The 27,828-nt window shown below is 36.1% G+C and overlaps 1 protein-coding gene across 2 annotated transcripts in view; it reads right to left on the bottom strand.

Moving 5' to 3' along the window:
* Positions 1–478: 478 nt before the first annotated feature.
* eng (endoglin) overlaps positions 479–27,828 on the bottom strand; it is a 38,871-nt gene continuing 11,521 nt past the window's right edge. The window contains exons 3-14 of one of the 2 annotated variants that reach the window (XM_055040531.1): positions 22,913–23,043; positions 15,315–15,428; positions 12,308–12,479; positions 10,706–10,895; positions 10,506–10,608; positions 10,084–10,288; positions 9,782–9,948; positions 8,447–8,695; positions 7,811–7,877; positions 4,585–4,695; positions 3,644–3,691; positions 479–3,567 (exon numbers count right to left, since the gene is read on the bottom strand). In XM_055040531.1, the coding sequence (XP_054896506.1) occupies positions 3,446–3,567; positions 3,644–3,691; positions 4,585–4,695; positions 7,811–7,877; positions 8,447–8,695; positions 9,782–9,948; positions 10,084–10,288; positions 10,506–10,608; positions 10,706–10,895; positions 12,308–12,479; positions 15,315–15,428; positions 22,913–23,043 (1,679 nt within the window). In that variant the 3' untranslated portion in view covers positions 479–3,445. The remainder of the gene's footprint in view (positions 3,568–3,643; positions 3,692–4,584; positions 4,696–7,810; positions 7,878–8,446; positions 8,696–9,781; positions 9,949–10,083; positions 10,289–10,505; positions 10,609–10,705; positions 10,896–12,307; positions 12,480–15,314; positions 15,429–22,912; positions 23,044–27,828) is intronic. The other variant, XM_055040532.1, reaches the window with a different exon arrangement.

The raw sequence follows: 27,828 nt of genomic DNA on the forward strand, positions 1-27,828 counted from the left end.
GGTTGGTTTTTATTAGGCTCCCTCTAACAATGCCAATGCTTCATTTTTGAAATCTAAGAGAATTGCCCTGCACAGTAGTTCTTAATTAAAAGACATAAGTTGATGCTAATATATGACTTTTATATTAGCAGTTTCAGTCCTATGTAGACTGAACTCTCTACGTAGGAACCTCACTGTCAGAACAGGCCTTTGTAAATCCCACTGCAGTTGTATCAGACACAAGGAAATAAATACATCGGCTCTTATAGTGATTATTGAATAATATTTCTTGAACCTCTTGTGAAATTATAGCTCGGAGATGTTGTATCGTTTAATGTTCCTGTGTTTCCATTGATGGTAGGAATGTTTTAGAGCTTGCTCTATTGTGTATTTGACTTTGCTGCTGTATCAATCTCCAATATGGTCTTGCTGATTCACACGTGCATGCAGAGTGCTCATGGTCACACACTATATTAAGGGTGAATAAAAAACCCAGAAATGTCTCTTAAATTTACTTTATTAGGATGATTTTAGAAACAGAGTCTCTGGGAAGAACAACAACATAAAAAAATGAATTACCAAAGTTCATTCTCAACAAATCAAACCACTTAAAACAGCAAAAGCCCACATGAGCACAAAGATAACACTGCAGATTTAACAAGTGGATGAACTGACATCCTGTCTAATTTTACTGTTGTGACGGATATAAGGGTTGCTTTAACCCCGGGCAGTTTGCACATTCCCTATCCTATCATATCAAAATGTGTGTCAATATCGCAAATAAGGGAGGAACCGTACATTGATAACAGTGTGCTGAATAGTCATCTGGAATGTATTAAATGGTGAGACGTTCTGTCTCCAGAACTGACGGTCTGAGGATAGTAGCATGAACACAATACAATGTTGACATGTCACTCCACAGATTTGTTATGTGTTTGGTTCACAGAGGACTGAGAGGACAAAGGTCAAGCAGGATGAAACTGCAGTGTGACCAGTACGTGATGTGACACGCATTGTCTCAAATGAGTGGAATAAAGTCAAATGTTTTGAAATACAAGGAGATGCGTCTTGTGCCCTGTTTGGGCACTAGTTTATGGAATGATTCAAAGAAAGACTATCAAATAACACATACAAAAACAAAAAAATTACATATGGACATTACATGCAAGTTAACCTCTCACCATATTGCACAAATTCTCAAGTGGCAATTTGTACTGGCCCTCTTTGTTTCTGTCTCAAAACAAATGCACATGTGTATAAAGGAGAGAAATATGCTACACATATCCCAAAACTGGTTTGGAACAGGTTCTGAGAATGAAGCAGAACAAGAATAAATAAAACAGGATATTTATATAGAGCCAATATAATACAGTTTGGACATGAGCTGTTCATTTTGATCACAAACTAATATTGAAAATATACCTATTTAGATTAGAAACGGGTGAAAATATGTTTTGTTTTGTTTTTTGTGTTTTTTTTTTACATGTTCAAATGCCTTTAGAGCAGTTACAAGAACTAACAAAATATGTCAATGTCAACTTACAGAGGGATGTAGAAATGCTATTAATTATGCTATAGAGTCTGAATGGTCTGTATTCAGAGCTGACTTAAATAAGAGATTAAAAGATACATTCAACCATTTAGATGAAATATATATATGTATATATATATATTTATGTCTCAATCAAATTTAGAGAAGCACATTTTTGTGATTATAAATTAATTGTAAATGTCTTGCATAGCACTTTATAAAGTCCAGAGGACCCTAAAGCTCTTCAAATTACATTCAGACATTCACCCATTCACCATGAATGTGTGAATATTAGTTTTTGTAACATACAATATCATTCTGCTCTTATGTATCAAAGTACAATAACTATTACAACAAGTAAGTGTGAATACTGAGTCTTTCAAAGGGTTGAACAGCCTTTTGATAGAGAGGCAAAATAAGTCTAAATGAATAGCAGGTAAAAGTATAACCGTCATCAAGGTTGTTTCAGTTTTCATAAATGTCCTGTTAAGTCCAACAAAAATCTTTTAACTCAATAATGCTAAGGAAAAAGGGTATAATAATAATAAAATCTTGATTTTTAAATGTGTACAACAAAAGGAAATCTACAAGGTTAACAGTGAAATGAAAATCATAATGCAAGAATTGAATTCATGAGACAAAGGTCTGTTCCACAGACCTAAAACATGCACAAAAGGTTGGTAAGTACTGGTGAATAACTGGTGTTACTGGTGACAAAGGGTATTGTGCAAATTAAAACGACTGAAATTTAACCTCAACACGATTTGGAGGGGTGGGACTCCACCTAGAAGAAAGAGCTGGATGAGTGTTAAATAGTAAGATGCAACAGTGTGATGCTTAGAAATCGAAATGTAGTAACTTGGTGAATCTCTACAAACACTACTCAGCTCTGAATACAGGAATACAAATTGAAAAATGGTACTCAGCAATAAAATAGTGATGCATTCTCAGCTCATGAAAGTAAAAAAAACAATCCATGTTAGTCTACATTAAATGTCTTCTTTCATCATTTAGTTTTGCTAATTTTTTACTAAATGTAGTTCAAATCTAATCTTAAATGAGTGCTATGGAAAAACAGTATGATGACACTTATTTATCCACTGGATAACAAGACAATGGCATCATAAGTTTATTTTGTGAGCTAAAAATGGCCCATAGGGCCACTTTAGGGTTTTAATATGGTAACAAGAAATGACAGTAAGAAAAAAAAAAAAAAACTTCACTACAGAAACCTAGTTTTAAGTTTTACCTTAGCTCCAGATTTCTACTCAATAAGAGGTAGCAATAAAACCATGGTCCATGGACTGCAATTTAGTCATACAAGGAAGTATTCCTATTTGGAAATGCCAATATACAGAATGTCAGATCCCTTGATGTTGTTGATTAATTTATCTGGACTGACCTAGCATGCAACCCGTCATATTTTTGTTTCTTAAATGTTCACAAAACATCTTTCCATCTGTTTTTCAAAGCTTGTCTTTGGACCAGTTTGTCTCCTGGATAACTATTATTGTGCTCCCATCACACACGCACAATTCATTGGAAAGAATGTCGTGAATTTCCTGTTAGCTCTTAGGGGGATATGGTTTGTTTTTCCTGTTGCTGGGAGCCAATTTTTTTTCTTCCCCCCCCTTTTGGCCTCTGCAACACCCTGGCTGAGGAATTTGAATTTACAGAGAGGCTACAAAGGAAAGCATTAAAAACTAATATCAAAACATTCATGCTTTCTCCACATCTAGCTACAGACTCCCAGATCAAACCCATTTTAGACATGGTATGTCAAATATCATCAGTTGTGCTTTTTAAACAACAATTTAAACAGAGCAGGGTATAAAGAAATGCTTTTTTAAGGACTGATGCAACAAGTGTCATCTTGAAACCCATCAAGATGACACAGAAGGGATGGTGGCCTGCTAGTATAGCCCTATAATGCTCTTATGCCATGCTGCTGGTCGGTGTGCTTTGAGTACTTCCGATGCTCGCATTCGCGCTGCTATTCTCGGAGGGTGACGGGTTGGAAGACACAGGTTGTCGCTTTGCTCTTGAACAGGGACATCCTTAAAAAAAAAGGCAGATGCTGATTAGAACCTAATAAAAATGAAGAAAATCACAAAGAACAGTTATACTTCTTACCAGAAAAACTGGCAGCAGTTGACCTCATGTCAAGTCCAACTGGGTACCCTGAGTTTAATTCAATGAGACCGCATTATGTCTAAACATATTTGGTTGGGTCATTTGACAAGTTGAAACACAATATTCAAAGAGAAGAAATATGGAGAACAGCAGTGAACATCTACCCTAATGGCAAAGGATAAACATTTTACAAATATTACAACAAGTAAATACCTATGGGATGATACAAGCAATTAATATTTATTATTTATAGCAAATATGCAAGCCAGACTTTAAAAAGCCAATGGTTTTTGTACATCAGAGGTTTTCAGTGGGTTTTCTCCTGAGATGAGGAACACAGAAACTAAATGATGTCTCACTTGTTTAGTTCTTTTCAGGGAACATGTAGTAAAACACAGGTCTATGATAGCTGGGTGATCTGCATAGTTAAAACCTAACTGAACTAGGTTAGGTGTTTCAGGGTTTCAAGTGACCCTGAAACACATTTAGTCCTAAGACCATTTCATCTCTTACATTTAAAAATCAAATATTTTGCATGCAGGAACTTAATAAATTAATGTAAGATTTTGTGTAAAAATTACCTATTTTTGTGGCATTATACTGGACAAGAGCATTTTAAAGCAGCAGCGAGTTGATGCTTTTCTTTCCAGATAATGGCAAAGATTATTACAATAATCAAAAATACTGCAAATAAAAGCATGCACATGTTTTCTTTACCCTGTTTTGAATGGAAACTATTTGGGTAATCCATTTCCTTTTAACTGGTGGCAAAATGATACAGTATTAGACGATTTGTGGAGGTTAAAATGTAGGTATTAAATGTGGCAAACATAATTATCTGAGCTAGTGCTAATATGTTGAATAAAAGTGACCCAAGTTTATGTAATTTTTTTTCCACACTTTATAATTCGCATAGGATATAAAACAGAACATGCATTTACCTGTTTTAATCTTGATAAACCACAAAGCTCCAATAAGTAACACTCCAATCAGGAACCCTCCAAAAGCAATTCCAAGAACACCTGACAGGCCAAAATCAAAGCATGGCTGATCTGAAAGTCCACAAAGAAAAAAAACAACAAAAAAAAAACAGCGTAATGAACCTTTAATTAAAGAACAGCAATTGAATGTGATCAAATTGAGTTGTACTAAATGTTAAGCTATGCAATGTGACAGGTATGAAACAGATCACTCAGAGTGTAATGCTGCATCTTTCAGCTCTTCCCTTTTTGTTTGAAATTACAACCAAATCCACCTGGTTTGGCTGCAGGTTTTTGTATCTTTTTACATTTGGAAACAACTGGCCAGCAGTCATTACCAATTTTGCTGGTCAGTATATTTGACATACTTAAATATAGCTCAGTTGGCATTTTTATGTCATTGTCCACCTAAATTTTATTGCACATATGAAGCAATGGTGGCCATTGCAGTTCAAATTTTAAAATGGATTTTAAAAAATAATTGTATTTCAATGAGGTTATAATTAGAAGTTAGTAGCAGCATATTAGAAAATATAGATAGAGTTTGTCTTTGTTCCATTTAAGCTCAGCTCATTATTAGAAATAGGTATACTCCAATACCACTTCTAAATAGATTGATTCGTGGTATAAAGGCAAAGGCTCTCCTCCAAAATGGAAAGCATATATATATATTAAAATCTATAAAGCGATGTCTTTGCAAAGTAGTTATTTTTTTAGGTACCAGCTGTACATTGTGAAAAACTAGGAAAGCATAGCATATAGTCACTGCAAATTGCTCAGCCCTCTGAAAATAAGCTTTCACTAAAAAGCCATTCTCACTTTGTAGTTGTTTTATTATGATAAAACCCTGACTATATTTTCTTGAGAATAACATCAATTTTGCCCTTCTATCAAATATTGTTCAACCCTATCACCTCTACAAATGAATAATGAATTCAGGGCTTTCATTTTCGTGTATTAAAAAAAAACAGATCTTGGATGTTCCTGAAACCTTTTGTGTTACTGTCTAGTTCTTTTCATCAATTTTAACACTGAAAGAGGTTTAGTGTTTCACATGTTTGCGTGTCTGACTGAGAGGAATCGATTTTAAAATTCAAATTTGCAATAGCACCATGTAAGCTGTCAGAAATCTCCACTAAAGCAGACACAATGCTTGTACTGAATTGTACAACAATAGAGACAGTGTGCAACCAGATCCTTTTTTTCTCTCTACTTGGCTTGCTACTTGTAAAGGTTTCTAAGAAACTCATCATCACCTGCACAATAGTTTCTCTCACCTGCTTCTGCAGCTTCCTGCTTCTTCCTGAAACAAGCTAAGTTTTGTAATAGGATTCATAACTCAACTCATCTGTTGTTTAATTAACTTAAAGGGGTACACATGGGACAGAAAAAGTTTTTTTTTGTTAAAAACAAACAATAGTTGAATTTAAACTGAAGTACTGAGAAAAGTATGATGGAGTGATGGAATCACTTATTTCTATTAGCAGAAAACCTTAAGGTAAAAAAATAAAAGCACTCTGAGGAATCTAATATATACACTGTGTTGTTGATTTAACATTTGTATATTAATCGCAAAGCATAAAGCTGCTTCTATTCAAACAAAAACACTAATAGCCATCCTTAAATTACCCTCAGGGCACTGAAACAGTGACATCTGGTGTCCTGAAATAGTGACTGCATTCCAACCTCGTTTGTTGATTTTAAATTACAAAGGAACATTCCTTGTCTCTGAATTGGGAAGAAACATCACAGCATCTTGAGACGGCCTTCCTCAGAGACTTGTTTTCTCCAATCACTGGCCGTGTTAGTTTGTATAAGTGAGTCTTTGACAGCAAAGCTGAATAAACAGTTGCAGGAAGCAGAAGCTGCAGTGCAGGTGGGGAGGTACGGAGGGACATCAAGCCTGCGCCATGACTCCATGCCCCTGGTATGAAAACTAGCAAACAGGAAGGATTACTGAATGGAGCAGTCACTGCCGCTTGATAAAGACTTGGAAAATAATGACGCCTGTTAGTTATGCTTATTTAGAGTCATTATTATATCTCTGTCATAATAAACTTAACTCCATGAAAAGGTTTGTCAGACTTGCAAAGTTTGAAAAAAAAATGTTTTGTGTTTCTTCACAATTTGGACACCTTCAGTGACATGTAATAACCAAATTAATTGATTTCATCTGAATTCTGCAGCCTGACTCAGATAAGTGTGAAGAGAATGGTGGCACATGTAATTTGCATTTAAAAGACAGTGTTGTTACTAAGTTCATTCTGAAATATGGGCCTGTGTGAAAGTACATGCTCATACAATTCTGAGAGCTTCTGTTAGAATATCTTTTTTTTGTTTTTATTTAACAAGGAGCATAAAATGTGTGAAGAGAGCTAATGACTAAAGGAAGAAGTGAACCAACAAATTAATTTAGAAAACTGATTTGCAGATTTGCTTTTGCAAGGAAAACTTTATGAATTATAAAAAAACAGAAGAATTAGAAAAAAAAAACACAGCATCTGGAATGTTATTTGCAATGAATTGTATTGCTGATAAAATAGAGAGTTCTATTTTAATGAACTGCTACAAAATTGAAGTTAAATAGCATGGCATTCATTTTCTAGTCACAGATTTTGCTTCTCTCAGTTTGAGAGAAACTCATCCTTCTTTGAGACAAAAATGTTCATGGCTCAAAGCTCACCAATCTGTCTGGACATCAGAATAGTCTAACTTTTTGGAAGCACAAAGGATTTTACCCCCCCCCCCGCCTGCCACTCTTTCCCCAGAAGGCTGTTACGTGTGACGGTGGCCACAAGGTCAGCCTGCAGACCTTCCTAAAGGACGAGGCCCTGCCCTACAGCCGCTCATGGGCTCCATTGAATATCCTGTGTTTGCTGCTATGACAATCACCCAGGCAGCATTGTGTGTACGCCATAAGCAATTATAGATCTTCAGCACATAGTATCACTCAGTTACTAACTGACTGACTGACTAGCAGTTTAGTCCAAGGGGCATGGAAGCTAAATTAAATGTTATCATTATTTGTGTAGGAGTTTGACAATTTTGTTACTATGAAACAAACAACTAAGAAACATTTTTTAGATCATTTTATAAAAATCAAGGTAATTTAAAATTATGATTATTATTATTAGTATTATTATTAGTAGTAGTAGTAGTAGTAATAATAATAAATAACTTTTCTCACCCTGTGGTTGGCATGACTGCATAACCTCCAGGTTCTCCTCTGCTGTCCTCACGTTATGCTCACAGATCTGTGGGTAATATAAAAAAATAAAATAAAAAATAAATAAATTCCCTTTCTCAGGTAAAGAGCTGAAAAACTTTTTCAGTATTTTAAATTACTTGGACAATCACAATACACAAACTAGGGATAATAATATAACAGCAAAGTGCAACATTTTGCATTGAGCACATCAATAATACAATGCCATTGCTTTAACGCTGCTTTTCACTTGCAAAGTTGAAAACCAAAGAGACCCACAAAGACAAAGCAGAATCCTGAAGGTGTGAACAAAAAATAAGGGCAAAGCAAATAAAAGGAGAATCCACCAGGGATTTCCACAGGTATCTCGCTTCAGGCAAAGCTTGTGAAATATTTCCCTCAAAGTATGAAAAAATAATAATTTATGATTATGGTAATATTTTCAATAATTTCTCAGACCCTAAAAATTTTTTATTCATAACACTTTAGATGTAAATACCTCTGAGCTGAAATTGAGATATTCATGTCTAATATGCAGAATGTTTTGTGGCTCTGCTTTCATTTAAAACACCTGAAAATATATGGTGTTTTGTCAAAAAGCCATTGTGAAATACCTACCTCACCCTGATACGACGGGTCAGAGAAACATAGCTTGACAGAGCATTGTAGAACCCATGAGCTGGATGTCCCCTCTGGCATCTGATCTAAGGAGAAGCTGAGCCGAGCGCTGTTGTGACAGGGCTCTGCAGTGCAGGACTCTAAGAAGATCGGGAGCTCTTTCTCTGCAGAGGATGAGGCCTTTGGCCTTATGCTGCAGCCAATCACCTTGAGGGCCATTTTTATGTCACCTATTGTGTTTGTAGATATCTATAAGCGACAAAGAAGATGGTAAATAAATTGCAGGGAAGCAACACAACTTTTAATGAAATGTAAGCAATAGTTGCTTTTAGCAATCAACAGCACTTTACAAATTTTGTTTTGTAATCTCCAGGATGAGTTGTCCAAGTACTCTTAAAGTAACTTTGGTATCCTTACTCTACTCATTATATTTACTTCCGTTTCATGTTTTCCATTTGCAGTGATGGGAAGAATGGCATTAAAACAAATGCCATTATTAATGATAGTACTTTTTTTAATAATGAGTAAGCTAGAAAATTACTTTTGCCATCGTTACAAAGATCTTTCCTGTACGTAAAAATGTGGCAGATTACTTTAATTCAGCACAAAGAAGGTGAAAGCACGAGAGCAGGAGCTAAGAGGAAGAGGAATGTGCTACTGATTGGCTGAGGAAGAGTAAAGTAGACGTAAATTAATCATAACGTCACATGGTTCTACAAAAATAGTCCACAAGAATGACGATGTGGCTGCTCGCAGGCGCAAACTAAACCCAGGTGAAACTAAAATAAGTCTGGCAAATAAAGCAGATGGAGTGACCCCGTCTACCCAGAGCGAAGCTTTGTTTCACTTATACAATGTAGTGACACAACAATAGTGTACAGAGTGTTCTCTATACACTATTGCTGAAAGTTTAGTTATTGATTCTGTTTTGTGAGAAACATTAGACTATATATTTTAAAGTCCTAGTAAATGTCCCAGTAATGCCCTGGGAAAAGGCATTGAAAGTATTTCCACTTGATAGACGTTAATATACGTTAATGACTGTATCTCATTTGTTATTTCTTGATTATGCAAGTCTAACAATAATCCAGCTTGGAGAAGAAACAAAGTTAAACTAAAAATATGAGTTTATTTACCGTTAATGAATTATTTGATTATGGGTGCAATGGTTTTTTTACATTGTGCATCAATATTTGAAAACTGCATTTTTTTTTTGTTTGATACTAATATTTTGTTCAATGATCTGAAACATAAAATATTTAAAAGAACCAAAATGCGCCTTGTAAAATAATGTGATTTGAGTAGTCAGAAAAAACTGTAAACAAGAATCCTTACCAGTGCGTAGATTCTCTTGTTAGTCTGCAATCTGGTTAGAGGGTCTAAGGGAAAGCGATAATCTGGGGAGGTGTACAGTTGGATGTTCAGAAGCATCTGATTTGGGGCATCAGTTGTTTTGGGAATCATACTTTTTACCATTTCTTCTCTGACTGATGGAAATATCTCTAAAAATAAAGTAAAAGCAACATTTAAAATTTGTATCAATAGTGCAACACTAGCTTCCCAGCTTTGTGCATCTACTTTCTGTTTTACTTTACAGCTTATTTTTCTCTGATAAGAAAGAAAACTAAATGTCATACCTGGTAAATTGTGTTGTTTTTCAATCACTAGAGAAATGGTTGATGCATCCAGTGTTATTTCACTGTAGCTGGTGAAATAATTGACTTTAAAATATTCCAAAGCCATTTTCTGTACGACATCTGCTTTGTCACCTCTCACTGTACCATTATATTTAGGTAGTGTAAGTGTTTTTGGGAAAGCTTGTATCTGGACGTCGTTGTTAGACTATAGGAAAAGAAGACAATAATAAAAATCAATTCTTAGTAATATCTTACAACAAGTACTTGACAATTGCAGAATAATAAAAGGAACTTCAGAAAGCCTAGAAATTGTTCACTAATACAATCAACTTGATTGTTTTGAGTCAGACAGAAATTTGTTTTAGAATAAATTCCATTATACTGACATTTTCTAAAGGAATACACATAAAATAGAAACTTACACCAAGCTTCAAAAAGCCCATTTTGAGGAAGGTCCATGTGGTGCCCTGAGGACCTCTCAGGAAGAAAGAAATGCCCTGACTTTTAACGAGCAAGGATACATTGCTGCCATGTGGATAAAAAAACAAAAGGATTATGAAAAAAAAAATTTGGTAAAAACTGAGGAACATAAAATTCTGTTTCTTAAAATTATAAAGTTTACCGAACAGGAGAAGTATCTGGAATGTTTATGATATGTATCTCATCATGGTCGGGGTTTTGTGATTTCAGTGTACAAGACGAGATCTTATCTGGAAGCATGTCAATCTTCATAAAGTGCTTTTCTGAGATGTCTTCATTGTTAAGTACACAATCCATAGGAGAAGCTGTCGGTATGTTTGTAGGTTTAGTTCCTAGAAAAAAAACAAATCACAGCTCATCATTGATCATTGAATATAAGAGCATTTTAATGGAAAATTATGTTTAAAACATAGGCACTGTGCAAAGTAATGCACAATAATGAGAAAGTTGAAAGTTACCACAAAACAGTTCACTAAATCTATTTAATAGTGTTACAGAGGTTAAAGTAGTCAAAGTAGCAGGTCAAAATAAGAGTGTAGTTCAAGAAAAAGGTTTCAGACAAAGTTGCTAAATTTGATTAGACACTTCACAACGTGGACAAGAAAAGAAAAATATTATTTTTAACATTGACATTCTTAACATTCTTTTCAATCTTCAACATCCCTTTGACTATGTGATGTTTCTTGTTCTGCTCTACTGGCTAATATTCTTTTTTACTGTAAAATGGCATAGTATTAAAGTGTAATCTGTATAGTCTGTGTTGTCTGTTACTTAACAACAGCTACATAAATGTTTTTATGTATGTTAGGCTATATATGAATATTTGTGCTGCATGTCTGAAAAATTACTGCTTTACAAAGCAACTGTACGGTAATAAAAATAGATCTGTAGCCAACACACATTGATTTTGGCCAGGTTTTGGACCTAGCTTGATGCACTAGTCTTTGATTTAACCATTAAACACATAAAATAATTATGACAAAAATGGGAGATTTACTTGCAGTTATCTTTATACACGTGTACATGTGGTAGTTACACCATTGATCCCTGTTGTATTCAGGTCAGCCACGGACATATCTGTCTATTACATTTTTCCAAACTCCGTTTGGGTTTTGGAAATGAACTAACTTATTTTTCTCCCTCTAAATGCTCTAGTTACATAGGGCATAATGACAGCATGTTCCCCCTTGATAACATTTAAAACATTTTTTATCAGTTATTTTCCACGGTATCTCTGTGACGACAGGCCATTTGTAATAATAAACTCTGACAGTTTGTCGGGGGTAAAACGATTCAGTTCTTCCCTTTAAGCACCGTTTCACTTTTAAAAAAATTGCAATTGCTGATTGGACTGTTGCTGACAAACACACTGGATAGAATTTTGAAAGTCTCCTTAATCAAGTATTCATGTCGTCCATGAATGAGACAAACCTGAGGTTCCTTTAGCAAACATTGCTGAGGTGGTTAAGAATCAGTTCGGTGATTTTCCCTCGAGATGCTGACCACTCTACCTTTTTACCTGCAGAGTGACATGCCCGAATTTTGGTGCCAGTCTGGATCTTTAGCTAGTGAATTGTCAGCAGCATTTCTTTATTTGGTTTTCAATGCTGCGCTGTGGGGTTTTTATATGCCCTATTGTAATACGATTCATATGTATGCACTGGACAAATTTCTTGACAAGTCTCTACACTGGCAAGAAAACCTCTTTGTTAACCCAAGTAAAGTTAAAGAACATTTTTCTTACCTTGTGCTTCTGTTAGTGTAATTAGTGTGGGATTTTTAACGGTAGTGAATGAAGTCACACCCTCAAATTTTTGCTTTGCCCACTTGATCAACTCCTCGTTTTGATGGGGGATTTCTTCTTTGTGGATATTGTTCTGATGTGGATTCAACAGTGTAATTGTGGAATTATTCACCTGTAAAATACAAAACAAATACAGCATTTCATTAACTGCAAAAACACAGGAGTGGATCAATGCCTATCTTCTCATCATGTTCCCTTGTCATTCTCTTCCACTTCTTTTTTCTTATCCTTCACCAAACTCTCCCTCTATTCACTGAGCAGGCCTATGAAAAAGAAATGTTTATTATGGTTAAGTGTCCACGAGCCGAGTTGCACAACCTCTTTGGAGCCAAGGTCTTTCCTTTGCTTCCTGAGTGGGGCCAGGAAATGGGACCTTTTTTAGCTTTGTGCGTCACCACAGTCGGCTGGAATCTGGCTCCATACAAGGTATAAATATATACATCCATCTCATTGACTAGACACTGCTGTTTCCTTGTCTGGATGAATGGGAAGTAAAGAAGTTTGCATGTTCGGTTTCTTGGATAAGTGAAGAGCAGCAGAAATGTAGTGAGGGTAGTGTCTAAATTGGACTTATGCTCCCAGAATGCTGAGAGCAGCAATGCTTTCCTCGTGTTACAAGTGTCTCAGTGCATTAAAAAATCTCTTTCAACTAAATAATAAAATTCTGAGTTGCTTCTCTTTTGTTCAAGGGTTTGAAATGCATAATGCATATTAGATCCTACCTCAACAACTACGTCCTCCTCAGTCTGTTATTCCGCAGATGCTTGGGGAAGGGATTCAAAAAGCTAAAAATGTTTCCATCTCAAATTAAGAATTAAAGATGTTTAATGAAACACCCATAATGTCACTGAATTATCCTTCAAGTTACAATGACTTGTCTATTTTCTAAATTTCTAGAAACCTTTATCCTGGCCTGTGAGTTTGTGTGCATGCCTTTCCATCCCAAATTCAGAGTATGCCACAGGGAGTTCAATCTCTTTCTAAATAAATATTTGATTGATAAGATCAAAAATAGTGTGGAAAGAGACTGAAAACATCAAAAAGCAGGAGGGGAATTCACAACAGAAACAAGCAGATGGAGGAGTCGTCAAAACGAAGACATGAAGAAAAAGGTAAAAAGCCTAATGTCATGGAAATTTAATCAGATTAGTGTCAACAATTTTCAACAAACCAGAGATTTTGAAAGCAATAGCCAAAAACAGGACCGGTGTCTAATGGGAATGGCTGAAACAACTGACCTTTTAATTATTTCATATTAGTTAGGAGTAATGTCTTGTACATGTTTGGTTCCACGCGACAGGCTGATTTACTTATAACACACAAGTGCAAGAGTCCAGTCATATTTCCCATAAAGAATGAAATGAGAATAACTCACTTTGACAATCACTGAACTTTTACTAACAGAAAACACGACTGCTCCCAAGACTTTAAAAAAAGTCACTATCCTACTGGCTTTTTAAACAACCTTGAGTGTTAGCGGCAGCCTCGGGAGGCCGAGAGGAGCTGTGACACTGAGACATGCTGTCAAGCTGTTGACGTACTTTCTCGGATGCTGAACAGATGTTTATTCTCTTACAATGCAATCTGCTGCAAAGCGCTATTATCCCCCAGTGATAGAGCTCATCTCACAACAACATCCTGCCGTCACAGGGAATGTTGTCCAGGCTCCTGACAGGACACGATACAGGATGTGGTACCATGCTGCTGTCAGCATATCAGTAATTGTTGACACGCCTGCAAGTGTGTCATCACATTGATTGGACAGCTGTTATTCCACTTAATTTACACATGTGATTTCTTCAGTATGTCTGCACAATGTTCATCATAGTAGGAAATATTTCCAAGACTGCAAGAGCTTCTGTAAACACGCAAAGAGCGAATGAGGACACACTGCTGAGACTTCAAATTAAAGTAGACCATTCTGAAAGCAAATGTGGCTTAATGTTAGTTTTTAAAAGACTGAAGAGATCATAAGATATGTCTACTGATTCTTGAGGAGTCTTCAGGCTTTCTGTTAAAAAGGTGTTTTCCCTCCCACTCTCACTACTTGCATGTATGATAGTAATAAATGTATATAGCTTAAATGTATATGTTGATGTAAGAAAAACAAGAAAACAGTGGTATGCTAATTTTCCATCATGACTGTAAATGTTTAAATATCCCCGTCATTATCAGACTAGAATTAACCAGTAAAACGCTGTGCTTGTTTTTCAGTGTTTTTTTTTTTTGTTTTGTTTTTTTTTTACTTTTTACACCTACATCTGATTATTTTGGCAGTTCAATTAATGCACTTTTTTAATACATGATCAGTGTATAAAAGTCTGAAACTACCATTTACTGGTACATTAATTTTACAGTCAATGCCATCATCCCCACTAGTTACTGGCTACTTGTTGGTTTTATAGTGTGGATAATAAAAGCACTAAAACAAAAACTGCTTCTCACAGAGCAAGCCATTGGGGAATATCCGGAGAAAATCAAAGTGGTCTCAGCCTTCCAAAAGACTCAGAGTACTGCACAGCTGTGTCATTTTTACTGTATGTAAAGCAGCCGGCACTAGACTTTGACACAGGAAAAAAACTCTCACAGTAATGAAATAAAGGACATTTAATGCCGTATTAGTGCTTCAACAACAGCATATTTGTTAAAAAAGATCCACATAATCTACAGTTCAAAGCACCAGTATCCTTCGAATACATACTGATGTGTGCTGCTTTTTGACATAAAACACAAATAGAATAAAGTGTGTGGTTGTAAAAAGCTTTGGTTAAAATAGATTTTTGAGAAACACAAGTAAATCAACAGATATTACATGCTGAAGTACTTCAGCATGTAATATTTCAGCATACAAACTATGTATATATATATATATATATATATGTATACATACATATATATATATATGTGTATTGACGTACATATAGAACAACTCAGCGGTGCTACTCACATAAACTTTCACGCCTTCGCAGGGGTCGCAGTTAGCGTAAGCCGTTTTTGAGGATGAAATGATAAGGATCACTGGTTTTGAAAGATTCATGTGAAGATTGAAGAATGGAGTATCCTGGCAAGACAAAAATAGACAGAGACACATTTCAGTTCATTTGAGTTTTTATAATTGTAATATCAAGCCACACAGTTACATACTTATTGTCAAAGTTATTAGAATTCAAATTCTGCTCAGTTTTAAATGTGTGTGTGTGTGTATTATTATTCTTTTTTTTCTTTTTGCTACATCAGAATTTACCTTTTTTTTTTTGTCTAACACCTCTCCCTCATTTGCAAACCTCCCGATCTGCCCTTAAATTACCAGGCGTCAAGTTGACAGCGTCGAGGGGACATATTGTGCTTGCTACGGCAAGTTTAAAAATATCCCCCAACGGTAGTTTAATTCAGTAAAAGTTTGATTCCTTTTCTCTGCGACTACAAATCAGTGAGGGACGTGACAATCCCTCCTGGTTTTCGCAGCTGAGCTCTGAAATGTCACCACATGCTTCTCCGCTGAAAAAGCAGTGCCAGTCATATGAGAAGGGCTTATATTTGGTGGAGGCATGAAAGCTTTCTTTCCTGTCTGCTTTTGTATTGATGCAGACGTAAAATGAGGTAATGCAGCCATGCTGTGTTATTACACCTCTGTGCTGTACAAAGGGGGAAAAGGTAATTATTTTCTTCATTGTCCAATGAGCTGTAATTTTTTATAATTTATGTAATGTGCAGCCATAGTATTGGCAAAACTCAAGCATTTGTAGAAAATTTCTGTTTTCACCATGCTTTCATATATTTCAACCAGTCCTCCCATATATGTCTAATCTCATCAGAATTGTACAGAATATAAAACCCCTTAACATAATTTACCACATAATGTAATGTCTCATCAGCTATATTTTATCCATTGTAACATAATGGTGATGTGATTTGCTAATCACCGATACCGTCACTCTATGAATCAGGCTTAATTACTATGCTCCACATGTGCGTGGGGTAAAGCTCGAACTGCTGAGTTTTATGGATGCAAATGGCGCTGAGTGGTGGCGGAATAATAAATTGGAGTTTGGAGATATATATTTCCAATCCAACTTAACACCAATAAATCCGAGTTCTAATTACTTTTACTTCTTTAAGAGCCAAAAGATAATTGGATTTAGGAGAAGTGAAAGATTTGGGTTTTTAGTTCTTTTCTATTCATTTTTAATCATTTCAACATTAAATCTCAGTGTGACGAAAAAGGGAAAGTGTGAAAAAAAATCCTTGAAAGCATCTCTGCAGTGATTTTTTTTTTTTTTTTAAATAAAGAAGTTATTTTCATAAATTGAAATGTTTCCCTTTGTCCACCTTTGATATATTTAAATACCTGCAGTTCCACTTTTTGAAAATATGTTTATTGTAAGACGAGGACTGTTGTTCAGGCAATCAACACACTGAAGACACAGCATGAATCCCTTCTATTGAATTTATTTACTCCCTACCTGACATCGCCAGAACAGAAACTAAGACAACTGTCACGAACCCAAGCTGGAGCTACACAAATTTTTGGGCGCCTGCAGAGCAAATTAGGCCTGAGGAGACTGAAGTCAAATTGCCTGTGAGCCAGACACAAATGCATTTTGAAGGAGCTGTTTGCAAGCCGAGAGTTAACAGACGGAGGGAGGTGTTATCCTGCATGCATATAGACATACACTAACAGTGTTTTGTGCAGAGTGGGACTGGAGTAATGAGTGCATCTAATTAATGGTTTCAGTTTCCTCTGAGGGGAAAAAAAAAGGCTGTGCATATGTCAGCGTTTGCTTCCTGAATTTATGAACATCTTGGTCACTTCTAAAAGCGGATTGTCTTCACTGTTTTCTCCTCAGACTGTCTGAAACCATTACACAGCTCAAACTGGAAATGTAGACATGCTGTATAAAAAAGGCACGTAATTCTATGCAGCGGTCGATATTAAGTTAAACTAATTTCTTTAGACTCATTATAAAATATATGATTAGTATAGAAGCAGTTAGAACAATGAAAAAGAGAAATTTGTTTTCTGAAAAAAAAAATATTGCTTTCTGTAAATGCCTTTAAACTAAAAGCAGAAGCTGTCATGGCAACATGTTCTGTTTTGAAAGAAGAAGCCAATTCAAGAAACATTAATATGGAATCTCACATTTCCAGATATAAATGACATATAAATGAAACACTTCACTAAAGTAACAAAATATGAATAAGAAATAAATTACCCAAAACATTTTACATTGTCTGAAAACATACTTTGACAGATTACTCCATGACATAGCTTGGTGGAGCATAAAGCCTAAAATATTTTCATGTGCCCACACCTACACATGTATAATGCATACGATGCAGCGTGAACATGGCCGAGAGTCAGAGGTAATAATGTTTTGGTAAGTCCTCCATCTACCATGCGGAATATTTATTATTGCCAAAGATGACAGATAACAGTTACTGAAAAGAAAAGAAAAAACTCAGTTGTTATTCAAACACGAGTGCGAACTAAAGAGTTGTAAGGTGTAGCAGTGCGGCATCTGCCAAGAAATACCTCTGAGGATTTACTTCAGTCGTGTTACATCTGCATGCAGTAAGTCAATGAATGGCATTTCCTGCAGAGCCACTGCACCTCATACAGAGACACCTCGGTGATGTTTTCTTTAAATACTCCTTTCTAATGAGCTTCATTGTTTTGCAGCCCAGTTTTGTGACTTTGATCTTGAACTTTGACCCAGATCACTCACCTTTTGCTGCTTTTGTTCCTAAGCTTTCAGGATACAATTGTTTTTCTCTGAATCCTTTCTCTCTTTTTTTTTTCAAGGGCCTTTGCTGATGCAGTTTCCAGTTATTCTTTTGGCTCTCTATCCCCTAAGTTGTGTCGGCTCCATTGGTCTAGTCTCGGCCTGGTGCCAAGACACCAAGCCAGTGTGTGACATCAATGGGTCCAGCACACAGGCAGCACCTCCCAGCAAATTCTGCTGGCTTGTGCAGCCGCTTGATGCTCCTGCTATAATTCAGCAGTGTGGTCAAACTGTGATAGTCAAATGTCTCGGGTGGGTTGTAAATCAAGAAAAAAAATAAAAGGATGAGGAAGGAGGTGATAAGGAACTTTAAAGGACAAAGAAAGGTGTAGGGAGAGTAAAGTTCCCTGCTGACTGTATATTTTTCACTATTTTTTTGTGTGTGTTTCCTGCATTTTATTTTTCTTTTTACAACAGATTAGATAAGAGTTTTCTGTGAAAACATTTTATGACTAATTTATTATATATTTCACTTGATAAAATATCCACTCCAAAGACAAATCCATTCCTCCACCCATCCATCCATCAAGGCCAAACGACTCCTATAAATTCAAAGTATAGCCTCTAAATTATATTTAATAAAATGAGAAGAAGTTGTAAGCTGTTGCCAGTTCATTGTTCTTAAATAGATGGCATGTCAATATCTCACTGGAGTGCAGTCGAAAAAATAAGTCTGCCTCTTCACAGACTTAGGAGATTGAATCATAAACATCTGCTTAATCAGTTAATAAACCGTACAAGAACTGAAGAGGCAGAGTCGCCAATGTGTCTCAGAAAATTTTACTTCTGAAGACGGATTTTGCTCAGTTACCTTTCAAAATGACTAAGATGGGGTTGGATTTATTCATAATGGGGTTATTATGAAATAGGATTCAGTTTTAGTCCCATTTGAGAAAAAAGTATGACGGCTCTCTATGATGTCCTCTGCATTTCTAGGACTTAATCATTGTTGAAACTTGTTAAGCCCCACACTAAAATGAAGTATTCTAAAATGTCTTTTTTCCAGAAATGTGTTAAATGTGTTTTATCATCGGGATGCATTTTCCACTGATTTAGTGTCAGGCTCAGCAGCATTTGAAACAAATGCAAACACCCGTTTGCAACATGTTGAAACTGAATTGGGAAATAAAACTTGTATGAAGCCATCAGTCATGCTTACAGCCAAAATAGTTACTGTAAAATGCAACGCCTAACTTACCACACTGATTATAAACTGCAGCACTTTTTTAGTTAAGAAATAATCTTTCAGGTTTTCCAAGAAGCATCTGAGGGAAAGATCACTGCAATGATTTAACAGATAAAATGGATTAATGAGATTACACAGTATTGCACCATCATAGGCAGAATGAAGAGAGCCGCTTCAATCCATGTGAGAAAACTGAATATAAATCCTGAAAAACTAAACTAAAAATACCAAACAGCAGTTTAACAAAGGTTAAATGGAAGTCCCATATAGTACAAACAACTCGCTGATAAAGGAATGAATAATGTGAGCCGACCGACAGCACTGGGCAGTGAAAAATGTGCTCCAGCAGAGCAATAACTGCACATAGATTAAAAGTTTTCTGAAGTAAGTTCTCAATGTCATTCTTTAAAGAATTGCTTAAAAATCAAATTGCCCCAGTGTGCCATCAGCACTTATTTTGTGTTACTTTAGCAGGAAAATCTCTTTAAAAAAAAACAACAAAATGCTGCCAAATTAAATCAACTATCAGTTAAAAAGGCCAGAAAAACACTGACATGTTGGGAAAATCTGTAGTCATTTCTAGTGTCTGAAAAATGTCTCCACTATCTGTATAATAGCGTTGAATATGCAGTGAAATTCTGTGTGTTATATTTTATGATGTCATGACATAGTTTGTGGACTCATTTCAACATGAGGATTAGTTTGTGTGCAGCACGTTGAGTCAAATTCACAGTCAAATGTGTTTGAACAAAAGCATGTTTCATTATAATTCAATCATTTTTTGATCTTACAGCCTTGGTCTGCAGTTTAGCTGCAGCAGCTTCCCTATAAGCTCCTCTGAGAACATTATTAGCATTCATTTGATTCCTCCTGGGCAACATCAAACTGTCAGTGCTGAGTTTATCAGCTTATCACGTCGCATGGCTCGGCTGCTCATTTTGAACTGGAATAAACCTCTGTACATAATACAGAGCCACAGATTTGACCAAGAACAGACTAATTCAACAAAAGCTATCTTTGATAACATCTGAGCTCAGTACGTTGTGACAGCGAGCCAAAATGCACCGAGTCAAGAAGCGGTTATTAACCTCACAGGTCACTGTGCATTTGTGAACAACAAAAGGCTTGTGTGTCTTTTCTTTATACATCAAAAGTCCAACAATTCTGTGATGGTGTCAAGAGGAATCTATGAAGTGTCAAAAAAAAAATTAAAATTAAAAAGAAACTTGTTAATTTCAAAGCAATGTTGGTTTCCATGACACCTGAGGCACAGGCTTACTGCCTTCATCCCACGCCGCATTGATGCAATAATTCATGCAAAATGAGGACAAACTAAGTATAGAATGCATATGCTGTGTTCTGCATGGAAATACCTTTCCAACATATTTGTATTAAAAATGTATTTTCCATGCCCTGACAGTTGACATGACTCTGGCCCCGCCCCCTTGCGGAAGTAGAACTGCCCTCTGACAAGTCACCCGTTTTTACGGCAGACTAACGGACCTCAGTGTGTTACCCAAGAAATTTTTTGAGTCTTTTTTTGCCTTATCAACCAACGCTGAGGTAAACACGGCAGGCCAGAAAATTCTCTAACTTGTCCTGCATCAGGTCTATGAGATTATTAGTGGGAAATAATAGAGAAATCAACAATAAAGCCCAAGAGGAAAAATGAGGGTTGGTTGGATGTGAGTATGAATGCCGTGGGACGCACTTTGCAAGTACAAAATGGGTGAGTAATGACTAAAATAATACCAGCTTGTGAAAATCTGCTTTCAGGAAAATATTTAGAAATAAGCAGTTATATGAAATAATGTTTAAATGCTTTATTATTATTATTATTATTATTATTATTATTATTATTATTATTATTATTATTATTATTATATTATTATTATTATTATTATTATTCCAGACTCCTTTTTGGTTTGGGGAATTTAATAAATTGTATACCGCCCTCTATACGTTCTGGGTAATGGTTCTCTGGAATGCATATTAGCCACTGAAAATTGGGTAATATGCCTGTTGTCAGTGGCTATTATTAGCTCTAAATCTCGCTGACTGCAGTGTGTTTTCCATGCTAGCTACTGTCAGATTTGTCAGAGTACTCTTCTTGGAACGCTGATTGGTCAGTTGCTGGCAAGTGCCCTGGAATGATTGGGGGAGGATTGCTCTACGTCAGCATGGGGACGCTGAATTTTGAGACTTCATTGGCTGTTCTAAAATCAAATGTTATGATCTTAACCAAAATTAGAAGAAATACACTTAAACTAATGTTTAAATATATCCCATGTGTGTAATAGACCTAATTAATATCTGAGTTTAGCTTCTTTTTTTTTATTGAGTGACAGAAATGGATTACATTTTAAGGATACGTCTCAATATGACAACTTAACATATTGGATACCATGTTATATGCAACGATATTTACTGATAAACCTTTGTGCTTAGTGTACTCTTTAAAAAATAATTGTAAAGGATGTGAAATGCATTCCCAATTATTTGAGGCTGCCAAGGATATAAACAAACTTCAAGCGTGCTGAATTTCTATGTATTTTAATAATGCAATGGAAAAAGCTGAAACCACTTACATCAAGGTTTATTGAGAGAATGAGGGGAAGAGGGAGTGGGTATTACAGCATATGTGTCTCCATGCTGGAACAATGTGGATGTGGGTCATTACTGATACTGGTTTTAATACACATAGTTCTTATTTTGCAGTTGCACTTAGTGAAACAGTGGATAACACTGTTGCCATGTAGCAAGAAGGTTCTTGATTTGTATTCCAGTCTGAGCTTTTTTCTCTTCTATGGGTTTGCATGTTTGCATAGATTCTCTCAGGGTATCCCTGATTCCTTTCTAAAGCATGACTTTTAGATCTATTGTTCTCACTAAACCTCTTTCATGTGGGCATGCTTGACAGTCTGACCAATGACCGGCTAGCAAAAAAAAAATAGGGTTGCTTATATACTCTTATTCTGACTCTCTCTATAGCTCCGCTTGTACAAGCCGAGTCCAGGCAAATCTTTCAGAGATCCCACTTACAAAAATGAAGTTAGTCTGACACACATGCTACTTTTTTTTTATAAGAGATCTTGTTCTTTTATCTTTATTCTGTGTTAAGAATATTCATGTGTCAACGCAGTTGAGGTAAACAGATACTTTGCAAGTATTTTTGGTTTCAGTTTAATCCTAAAAAGATTTTCTTGAATTTTATTTTTATAATGAAAATAAAAGCTTCAATTAAATATTTGGAATTTAAAAATTGAATATTTTTTTTTCTTTGTGTTTATTTTTTACTTTCTTGTTTGATGAAAACTTCCAACTGCCAGGACACAAATCGGCTTAAGCTGCAGCAATTTTTCTGATGCAAGGTTTCAGGATAGAAATAATAATCTTGTATTCACCTGCTGACTGAATTTTGAATCTTTTTCACAGATTGACTGAGGTGTTCATATGACGCTTCTGCCAAAAATACTGCAATGGTGTATTTGCATTCTGCTGATGGTAGCATAATGGTTGACTTGTTTGGATGTGCTCATATGTAATCTCAGTTTTGTACAACTCAGACAGTCTTACCTTGGTCAACATGAGGTTGAGGATGTGGACCTCCGCTTTGTCTCCTCTAACAAAATCGGTCCAACAGCCCATCAGCATCTCTCTCACGTAGATGGCCTGTTGTTGATCCGGTCTGCATGTCTGAATTGATGCTGAAAGAAATCAAATGTAAATGATCATGCAGTGTCAGCAGTATTTTTTATATATTTTTTTGTCTCCCGCATAAACATAGAACTCATTGTATTCTCTTGTCAAGATTTTCACTCCATCTACAACAGTGCTGTCACATTTTGGCATACCGACTGAATGAAAACCCGTGCACATGAAAGCCAGAAAGCTATCATTTAACAGATAGATCAGCCCCTCTGTATTACAGATCCCCTGCCTGGAAAGAGCTAAAATTGTTATTAATCATCCTGAAAGCTTTTCCCTGGTTTCAGCGTATGGATGTTAAATGTGTGGGTAGGACTACATTGTTTAAAAACATATCAGCCGCTCCACGTTTATCAGACACGTCAGGACTCTGAGCCGCAGTCATCCATCAAGACTGCTCACTTGGCTCAGTGCTGCGAGGCTGCTGTTTAACCTGAGGATCCATGTCTGTGGAGGCTGAATTAATCGGGCCGAGGCTGTGCGGTCATGGGTGAGGTTGGTTATAAATGCTTGCTGTTTGACCTGGGCAATGTGTGTGTGTATTCTATTGTGTTACATTAGAGTGAGTGTGTGCTCCAAACTGTCCGAGGTTGTGAGGGACAAAATCTCCAGCAAACTATTTTTCTTTTTCAGAGTTTGGTGTAAAAGAGCAAAGTGATTTTTTTTTTTTTTTTTTATCCAAAAGAATCAACTCTACAGTTCTGACTTGTCCTGCTTCTGTTGCTAACCAGAGATTGTAGGGTATTAATAGAGCCACATACATAAAAATCTGAACTATCCGGTACATTTTCATGTCACCTCTTGTACGCTGAAGAATCTAAATCAAAAACAGTACAACAAGGTGTCTTTACAAGTTACATATTTAATAACTAGAGATCACTTACGTGCAAAGAAAGCCACAAAACAATTCCCAAGCCCTGAACAGAGCTTAGTTTAATCCATCATCCAAAAACAGATCAGAGAATAAGAAACAACTGGAAATTTAACAAGACATGAATTTCTACCAAAGAGAAAAAGAAAAGCAAATGTTTGGACAAAGATTCTCTATTGAGAGGAGGAATTAATTTATTTTTTGGCTCGTCTGCAAAATGTCATCTGTGAGGTAAAACTTCAAATTATTTGAAAACAGCGTCCCCATTCTGGCAGAATCCGGCTGTGTGGGTCCTTTTCTTCAGCAGGGGATAGGAAGATGGATGGGGCTAAATGAATGCAGTTTTAGAAAGATATATGGTAAAAAGTATATATGTGGTAAAAGGTATATATATATATATAGATGATAAAAATGTTAGTCTTTGAATGTGGAAAGCTGGGATATGAATGAGCCCAACCACCACGCAGCTATAATTACACCCAAGGGGGTTGAAATGTGATATTTGACATACATTTTTTTCTATTTCTATTTTTTTTATGCTTTCCATTTACTAAAAAAAAAAAGTTTGAATGTTTCTGTGTTGGGCCATAACACAAGATAGAAATAAAATATGTCGCTGTTGGTAATTATATCCTGATAACCTCTGGAAAAATTACAAGGGGTATTACTAATTTTGCAAGGCACAGCATTTCAAAATTAAATGAACGTCAGGTATATCTGACTATAGCAGGCTCCAGTGACTGATGTTGAAATTCCTCACCACAACAGTTAGTTTGGTAGGAAATGCTGCATGACAGACCGCATCACTGGCTTCTATGATATATTTGGACTATTAACCCAGAGGGACACCATCCATCAGGGAGAGGGGATGTGGAAAAAATCTCTGTTAATGGCAACTTGTAAAGACTGGAACTTAAACCGGATGCCCCTTATTTGGAAAACACTAATGAGAAGACTTGGCTGAGGCAATAGCATCACTTTCAACAGGAGGTAGATTGAGACAAATTGGGACAGAAGGCAACAAACAAAAAGAGGGGCCCAAAATGAGTCACATAAGAAAATGATTCCCATAGTAACTCAAACAGATTAATTGCTTAATCATTTGACTTATCATTAAAATGACATTACTTGAGAAACATCTCCACTTGTCCAAACATACAATGTTCTTTCCAAATGATAAGGACTCACTATATAAATGAGGTCAGAGCTTAATTTAAAAACTACAATGTTTCAGAGTAAGAACAACAAAAGACTCCAAGTTTCTATATATTTCCAAATCCTTCTTCTAAAATATTATAAGATTTACTTTCAGTTCTGCATTTTCTGCCATCATCCTTCCTTTATGGTACTGGGTACTGTAGTGCAGATATTTTTGCTTTGCTGAATGGTCTAAAAATTGTGCATGAGGGCAGTATTTTCAGAAAAAGTAAGTGTCATCGACAAATAAAACAAGGGATGCAACAGTCAACTCCCTTTTCTTAGAAGTCTACCAAAGCATAGTCCTGGTGCTCCACACTCAACAAAGCAATCAGTTGTCTAAAATTTTTGTCCTCTATAAAACCAATCTTAACAATAACTACAAGTTGCTGATGTATACCAACTAGAGATGCACTGTGAAAAATTGTCTGAGGACCTTAATTAGACCCAGATCCTGATCAATTGACTAACATTACTATAAAAAAGGGGATATTTCACATCATGGATGGGATTTTAAAATTGTTTCTTCCATCTCGCTCAAGAAATAATTCCCTCCTTTATACAGAGTTTATTTCTTGGTTAATTTAAACACCTGTTTTCAACCGCTTAAAAGGTTAGGGTTGGGAAAGGTCGCATCAGTTGTTGGATTATGGTTTAGTACTGTGAACAGCAGTTCTTGCTGTAAATCAAGACTGAGGATCATCTGTGCCCATTTGCCTTCTGTCTTCTCTGCTCTTGCCATAGAGGTCAGGGCTCCCTTCCTGTTATTCTGGCCTTCTGCATTAATGTCTGTTACTCAATATCCACATCCATTAAGTTATTTCTCTCTTGTTCTGCTGTGACAGAATCAACGGCCCATGACTGTCACCCGAGGTCCCGGTATAAATCACACTGACTGAGAAACAACGTTTGTGTGTGTGTGTGTGTGTGTGTGTGTGGGCGGGGGGGGGGAGGCGGGGGGGGGCGTCTGTGTGTGTCACTTTTGCCTTTCTACGAGTCACCATAGGATATGAAGAACATTCATTTAGCTCCCTTGACCCCGGAAATGCCAATGGCTTTGCTAAGCGGTTTGCTGGTAAATGAGGTATAGAAGAGCCATTCCATTGTCTGTCCCCTTTATCTCCTTATATCAGTCCCCATCATTTCCCATTCCATGAGAAGATGTGTTTATGGATGTCAGTGTTTTCCATCTAGATGTTAAGTATCTTGTGTAAATGGGAATAAAATCATTAAGGAGGACAGAAAATTAACTTCATTCATAAAATAAGGTTGGATTCAAAGCGACGCTTTAAAAGATACTCTCCTTTCATTAGATTGGACAATAATGATTGGATACAAAATAAAAGCCTTAAAATAAAGTGAGTGAAAGCTCATACCAGAGTATAAAAAATATGAAGCATGTTTGCATTATAAAAAAAAATAAAAAAATTAATAAAGTGCATGTATTTCTGGAACACCACAAATCCATTAGTGAAATGAGGATGGAGTGAGGGGGGTTATGAAAGTCCCATCTGGTCATATACTTGTTCAAGAGTGACGGCTCATGTTTTTCTAACCTCCAATACGTTTTTTAAGGACACAGAAGACTGCTTGACGAAATGACAAACATCTGTTTTCTGTTTTTGCTCAACTGTGCACAGTACCATTAGGCTCTTTGTGCAACAGCAGCCATCGTAGGACATCTCCAGGTCGACTTGTCATTAACTTGTTTCAGTCTGCAAGTCTTTGTTTTGTTAATGCTGAGTTTTACTTTGTCATACTCTGTCTGATTAATGATTTGGATGTGTACAGAAAAAAAAAACCCTGCAATGTAATGATGAACATTGTATTGCAGCTGAACTGCAGCTGGTGGCTGTGCTGGTGCTTCCTTATGGGGTTATTAAGAAAGTTCTTCTCAGCTGAGCTGAAGCATTGAAAATCTCTGCCTATTTGGTGACTTAAATCCATTTTCTTAGCATTTCTGTTTGTCAAAAATAATAAAAAAGTTGTTTGCTGCTTCTTGTGTAAAGACTGGACCTCCTTTGGCAAACAGTAATGTTTTTTAATGTGCAGAGGTAAGCAAAATATGTATTTTTATTTTGTTACCATAAATACTTTAAGAAATATGCTTGAATAGTCTGTATCAAATGTTAGAAAAAATAGAGAAGTATTGTCAGGTTTGAATCCATAGCCAAAAATAAAACACTTTTGATCGAAACTAAGTAGAATATGTAAGCAAAAAAGCCTGAGTGTGAACACAAGACCATGCATTGCTGTTGATAAACACCATGATACTTGTAAATGTTTTAGAATCAAAACAATACAAGATGCAAAGTTTCTACACATTTCCAAATCTTTCTTACAGACCTGCTTTTTTTGCCTCCCTTCAAACCCTTATTAGTAAATCATCATTCTTTTATGATACTGGGTGTTGTAGTACACATATTTTTGCTTTGTTGAATGTTCTAAGAAGTATGCATGATGGCAGCATTTTCAGACGTCGGAGCTATAAAAAATAACTGAGTTATTAACAAATAAAATAAAAGATGTGACAGACGACTCCCATTTTATAGAGGTCTACTAAATTAATCCTGTTTCATCACACTCAAAGGTTTTCAAGAGATGTGGTTAAAGGTTCAGTATTTTCAGCGTCAGTGAGGTGTTTAAGAATGAAGTCAAAGAAAGTAGGACGTGATCAATAAACTATTCTAAAGGCAGTTGTATTTTCTGTGTGGAC

Source organism: Poeciliopsis prolifica, unplaced genomic scaffold (assembly GCF_027474105.1).
Source record: "Poeciliopsis prolifica strain line A6 unplaced genomic scaffold, Auburn_PproV2 SCAFFOLD015, whole genome shotgun sequence".
Lineage (NCBI taxonomy): Eukaryota > Metazoa > Chordata > Actinopteri > Cyprinodontiformes > Poeciliidae > Poeciliopsis > Poeciliopsis prolifica.